The sequence below is a fragment of the Condylura cristata genome, unplaced genomic scaffold (assembly GCF_000260355.1).
Source record: "Condylura cristata isolate star-nosed mole 26May11 unplaced genomic scaffold, ConCri1.0 scaffold00002, whole genome shotgun sequence".
In the NCBI taxonomy this organism is placed as follows: domain Eukaryota; kingdom Metazoa; phylum Chordata; class Mammalia; order Eulipotyphla; family Talpidae; genus Condylura; species Condylura cristata.
Window position 1 is genome coordinate 73,732,847 of NW_004567103.1, and position 5,913 is coordinate 73,738,759.

General features: G+C 36.5%; 1 protein-coding gene across 5 annotated transcripts in view; it reads left to right on the top strand.

Annotated features, from left to right (window-relative positions):
- The window catches only part of MAP3K19 (mitogen-activated protein kinase kinase kinase 19), a 33,657-nt gene extending 30,181 nt beyond the window's left edge, over positions 1-3,476 (top strand). For all 5 annotated transcript variants that reach the window (XM_004674696.2, XM_004674697.2, XM_012726064.1 and 2 more), the window contains one exon: positions 3,231-3,476. In XM_004674696.2, coding sequence (XP_004674753.1) covers positions 3,231-3,297 — 67 coding nt within the window. In that variant the 3' untranslated portion in view covers positions 3,298-3,476. The remainder of the gene's footprint in view (positions 1-3,230) is intronic.
- The last annotated feature ends 2,437 nt before the right edge of the window (positions 3,477-5,913 follow it).

Genomic DNA, 5,913 nt, shown 5'->3' on the forward strand with positions numbered 1-5,913 from the left:
CTGCCACGCCATGTGGATCTCCTCCCAGGCAGGCGGGGATCGAACTCATGAGGAGTTGGCTTAAGCTTCTTAGTGCTGTGCTTTAACCCGCTGCGCCACCAGGGAGGGCCCCATGTCTCCCTCTTTTAAGCTTGGCTTCCTTCCCAGAGAATCAATGTTGTCATTTCCTTCCTTAAACCAGCTTTCAGGAAGGCATGAGAGAAATTCATTCATATTGAGGGATAGATAGCTGACAGATTTAATGTATTGGTTCTCCCAGAAATATTTGCATATAAAGTAAGGGGAAATATTTTGAGCTAAAGGAACAAATCTATAGCTGTAGCATTTGGAGCATCAAGCAAGGTAGTGCCTGGGGAAGTAGAAAAATTTTAGAAAGTTGCTTGTTTTCTCCTATCCTTAGACTCCCTAGTATCTATGAAATAAAATTCTGTGTAAAATGTTAGAACTGTAAGGGACTTTAGAAATTACCCACCCTGGATTTGTTCTCAAACTTTTCTCAGCCAGACATTCTTACTCATATGAAATCTTAATTCAAAGAATAAAACATAAAAGCATGGCTCCAGTTAAAGTGTGTGGAGGTGGGGAGAAGAGCTAATGAGAGGATGGGGTGCTAAAGCCCACCCACCTCTCCTCTAGGGTGATGCAGAACAGCCTAACATGTACCCACCTAGTGAAACTCAGTATTTAATTGCATATAAAAGAATGAAGACCTGAGGTCAAAATATAGTTTCCTGCCTTTCAAGGAGGTAGGTTTTGTTATTCTTAGATGAAAAATTCTAGTGTCCCACACTTCATCTAGCATGTATGACAACTCTCACTTTTTCTTTCTTAATGAATCTCAGAACCCACAGCTGTCCCACTCCACCAACAATGTGTCAACCTCTCTTAGAACTTGTTTAGTCCACTGGCTAACTTCAGGGAACCACTTAAACTAGAGCAGGAACACATTGTCCAGGAGTGCAGTCCTAGGCACCCTTAGATGAAGAGATACCAGAGATAGATTTTTCAACATAGATTTTGTAAGCAGAACCCCAGATGCAACACTGCCTCTGCCTGACCCTCAAATCTTTACAAGTAGGGCATAAAAGTGTTAAGAATACTATATGAATCAGTACTAGTTTTGGAGATAGCTCTCAAAACTACTGTGACTGTTTTGTTTATAAATTAGCTATTATTTATTCACAAAATCTACTTGCTAATTCTTACTTTCAAGTTGACATTGCACACATTTTTACAGAGAAGTTTAAGGAGAAAGTGTATATATATTTTTTATGGCTTTCGTTTTAGATAGTGATTTATAAACAATTCATATCACTAATAATGAATAGGGTTGTTTGTGAAAGTTGTGAAATGGTATATACAAATTGTTTAGTATGAAATACTAATATGAAACAATTACTAATATGAAATACAAAATTGGGACTCCATAGTTAATAATGATTTGGGAGAATACTGATACACCTTACCTAACTAGTGTCTATACAAGCTTAACCTCTTGAAATGCTATATAGCAAAGGCACTATGTTCTCTAGAATGTTACATGATGTCTATAACAATACTCCTTGGAGGTATGGATAGTCAGAAGGGGGTAAAGCACTCAAGATTTAGTAGAGACTGTCAGGTACAGACCAAGAACAAGGACAAAACAGAAATAGGGAAGCAGTAAGGTGGGTACTAGGCAGCTCTTAAATTTCCAGTAGTTTAGCTTCATTGCAATAGGAAGTGAACTGGGGACCACAATTGATTTAGGGGAGTAAATGCCATCAAACAAAAAGATCTTTAGGATCTGAATGACCTTGAATGGAAGATGCTTGAGATTGGAAGGCAATTTGTGAATCCAGAGCTTGAACTCTGATGATGCAGGAAGAGGTCTGACTATGAAGAGGATTTCAGAATATCTCAGAGGAAGTTGAATCAGGATTTCCTTCATTATGGAGGATGAATGGGGTTTTGTGATTTTCTTCAATAATACAAGAAATTACAAAACTGTGGATGGGAAACAGGGAAGAATTTGAAAAAGGTCTAAAGAAACGTTTGAAGGATATTAGAACCCAGGAAAACAATTAAGACTGGAGATACACATTTGAAAATCATGAAGTTGCTATTGTCTGAAGCTTAGAGGACTGAAGAATATGTTCTTGCAAATGCTTACTGGAGAAGATTATAGACCCATAGCTTCAAGTCTAATATTTAACAAGGAAAGGAGGGAGGACAGAAATGAGGGAGAAAAGACAATTTGTCCCAAGGTGGGAGAAGAATCAAGAGAAATTCTAAGTCTAACCCAAGATTATTTCAGGAAAGAGGTGGTGAGTATATTCAAAGCTGCATGATAAACTCATTATGTGGTCACGGTTAATTTTGATAGGATATTTTCTGCAGAGAGGAGTGGCCAAATAGTTAAGGATTAAAGATAGTGAAAGTACCTAGATTTGGCTATGTTAGAGAAATCTGGCAGGATGAGATATATAGCAAGGCAGCTAGAAATGATAGGTTAATGAAAGGATATTCATATGAAGAGAAATTTCTGCATATTTTGAAAGCAGGAGAAAGAGCATTCGGAAAAGGTTTTAATTTTGAAGTAGTTTATTGTCACTTTTTTGAAAGTATTTTATTTCTGCTTCATCTGGGTTATTCTTGGTCATTTATTTCCAAAATTGTCAAAAGATGGCCAATTTAACCTAAGAATGCTTTGAGAATAAGTCATTGCAGATAATTATCGACCAACTGTGTGTCTACTTTTTGTTCATCCAATAATTTCACTAGGGGTTACTGTAGTTAATTGCCAAAGCACATTTAAAAGTCTACTCCTTGAAGGGTTTTCAACTCTGAATTCCAGGACTTCTAAATTTGAAAAATTTAACGTCAATTAAAAATGTATTTAATGTACACCCAACAAGATGAATTTTACTGTGTATAAATTACACCCAAACTGAAGTACACTAGAAAAGAAGGGCCTGGTTTTTAATCATAAAAAACATACTTCTTTTTGAGTAATTATTGTGAGTCACTGTTTAAAAGCTTCATCTACTTTATTTAATTCTCTCAACAAGTGAGGTACGATTATTCCTATTTACTGAAGAGTCATTTGCCTAAAATCGCGGAGCTAAAAACTGGGTCTGAACTCAAACTTGTTTGATGTACTTCCATCTTTAAAGTTGGTGTTTTGAATTGAGTAGATCAAGTTGGCAGGCACATTATTGAGTGCTGCTTCTAATGTGTTTTTCCCTTAGGGATCAGCATGAACGACCTTCTGCTGTTCAGCTCCTAAAACACCCCTTCTTGAAGAGAAGTCACTGAACATACATCAAGACTTTCTATTCAGTTCCATTATAGATACTCCATTATTGCTTCATTGTGGGAATGATGGTTAAGGGATCTTTATTTTCCTACAGGAAAGTGAATCTAACCCAATTCAACCAGATCCTGCAGTGCCACGAACTGAAAAACTTTAGTTATTAGCCTTCTCAAACATCAGACATTTCAACCCATGTATATGAGAATAAAATTCTTAACAACAAAAAACCTATTTCAGTGTTTACTGTTTTGATTATGCATTCTCTATTGGTTTATACAATTGCTTATTTTTGGCCTATTATGTCATTAAATTATAAAAACATGGAAACTGTTTTTTTTTTTTTTTACATGGTGAAAAAAGATATTGTGAAGGAGAATGGAGACTAAGTAAGAAAAGTTTAAAACAGTAGAGATGTTGGATTCCAATTACATTTATGGCAATCTTGCCTGGCAGATTAAGAGCATCGAGGTTTACTGATGAGCTAAGTGATTTGACATTAAGCTAAGTGCCTGAACTACCCAGTAGTCTCCATCTACAGAAACTGGGGTATTCAGGGTGACTCAATAAATATCAGGCTGCTTCCTATGTAACCGGTAATATGATCTGAGGTCTTATTTGCAGTTAAGACATTATACCTATAACTAGCTAAACTTAAGCTAGCTGGTGGGATTAAAGTTAGTAAGGGGAGTGTATCAACTCATAAATATTCTTTTTTTTATTACAAAGTATATTTTTACATCATTTTGCACATTTTTTTTTTCCATCTCAATTGTAATCCCGCGGGTTTCCCATCACCAAATCACCCCTGTGCCACCACCCTAGTCGCGTGCATTTCCCTCCCTTCCCCCCCACCCCCCGTTTTTGATTCCATTCCCCACTCCGCCCCCACAGAATGTCTCTGGTATATGGTTGTTCATTATTTTTGTTATTTTCTCGCCTGGTCCATTATACTCCTGCTATGAGTGAAACCATCCGGTATTTTCTTTCTCTTTCTGGCTTATCTCATTAAGCATGATCTTTTCCAGCTCCATCCAAGTTGCTGCAAAAGACATGTTTTTCTTTTTTGGTTGCTGAGTAATATTCCATTGTATATATGTACTACATCTTTCTAATCCAGTCATCTACTTTTGGGCATTTGGGCTGCTTCCATGTTTTTCCAATTGTAAATAAAGCAGCAGTAAACATGGGGGTACAAGTATCTTTTTCAATCAGTGTTTTTGTGTCTTTTGGATAGATACCTAGGAGTGGGATTGCTGGGTCATAGGGAAGCTCCATGTTTAGCAGCTTGAGGAACCTCCAGACAGTTTTCCATAGTGGTTGTACTAGTTTGCATTCCCACCAGCAGTGCAGGAGAGTTCCTTTTGCTCCACATCCTCGCCAACAATTGTTGTTGCTAGTTGTTTGAAGATGTGCCATTCTCACTGGGGTGAGGTGGTATCTCATCGTGGTTTTAATTTGCATCTCCCTTATTACGCAACTCATAAATATTCAGGCACCTTTTTCACTTCACCTGAGTAAAGTACATCCTGCTGAAGTTACTCTTCATTTTCATTTCAGAACACTGATAAACCTCACAAAACTAGGTAAGTTTTCAGAATTATTACAAGTTCTTGTAAATTGGCTAAGCATGTTCAGACATTTTTATTACTGCCGACTCTACCCAACTATTAAATTCTATTGACACTGTTTTATGCTGTGTCCAGATTTTTACTGGCTGCTATCGTTTTAAATGGTGTAACTACAAATTAGAGGTATATTTTAACAATTACAAGCTTGCTTTGTCAAAACCAAGCTGCTTAAGTTTTTGAGACATCGGCATGAAAAGTCCTGCTGAGATAAAAGATTAATTTGGGCCATTATGTTTAGATGAGTTTTGTGTTTCCTTTTCTTCCTTCTCTCTAAATTGTACACTTTTTGTTACTATTTGGTAAGAGTTTAAGGGGTGACTATGTCCCTTTATTTTACTAGTATACCATTTTGTTAAGTTTTGCAAAAGTAGGGCTTAATTTAAAAATGTAAGGTGCATTGGTGGTATAGTGGTGAGCATAGCTGCACTCCAAAAATATATCTTAAGCATTCTTCAAAGTCTAAATATATATATCTGAATTTGGGTTAGTTAAATATTTTCACTCAAGCCTGCTAAATTCCATGGGGAGAGGTCAGGAGTTAAGACAAATATCATGTATAGAAATCACAGTAATTGACACTTGATGTTTGTATTAACAAGACTACACTTCTTCCACTGATATATAATTTTGGAATAGTAAATAGAACCTTCAAAACATGAAATTTTCAGTAGGCAAGCCTTGATCTCAAGTTTTCTTTCTATCTTTATCATTGTGTTTGAGACATGATTGTTTGGAATTATGCTCCTTCCAGACAGGTGAGAGCTGGTAGGGCTAACATTAAGTTCTTTATAGAAAAAAGCACATCATTTAATTCTAAATGTTGTTTGGGTTGGTTGATAGTATTTTTGTTTTATTAATGAACAGGACTCAGAGCTAAATCACTTTCTCAAGTTTATCCAACTGTAGGTGATAGTAGGGACTGTCACCAGATTTGTCTGACTTCAGAACCTTTCCCTCCTGCTACCCAGATTTGTAATTCATTATCAGTTA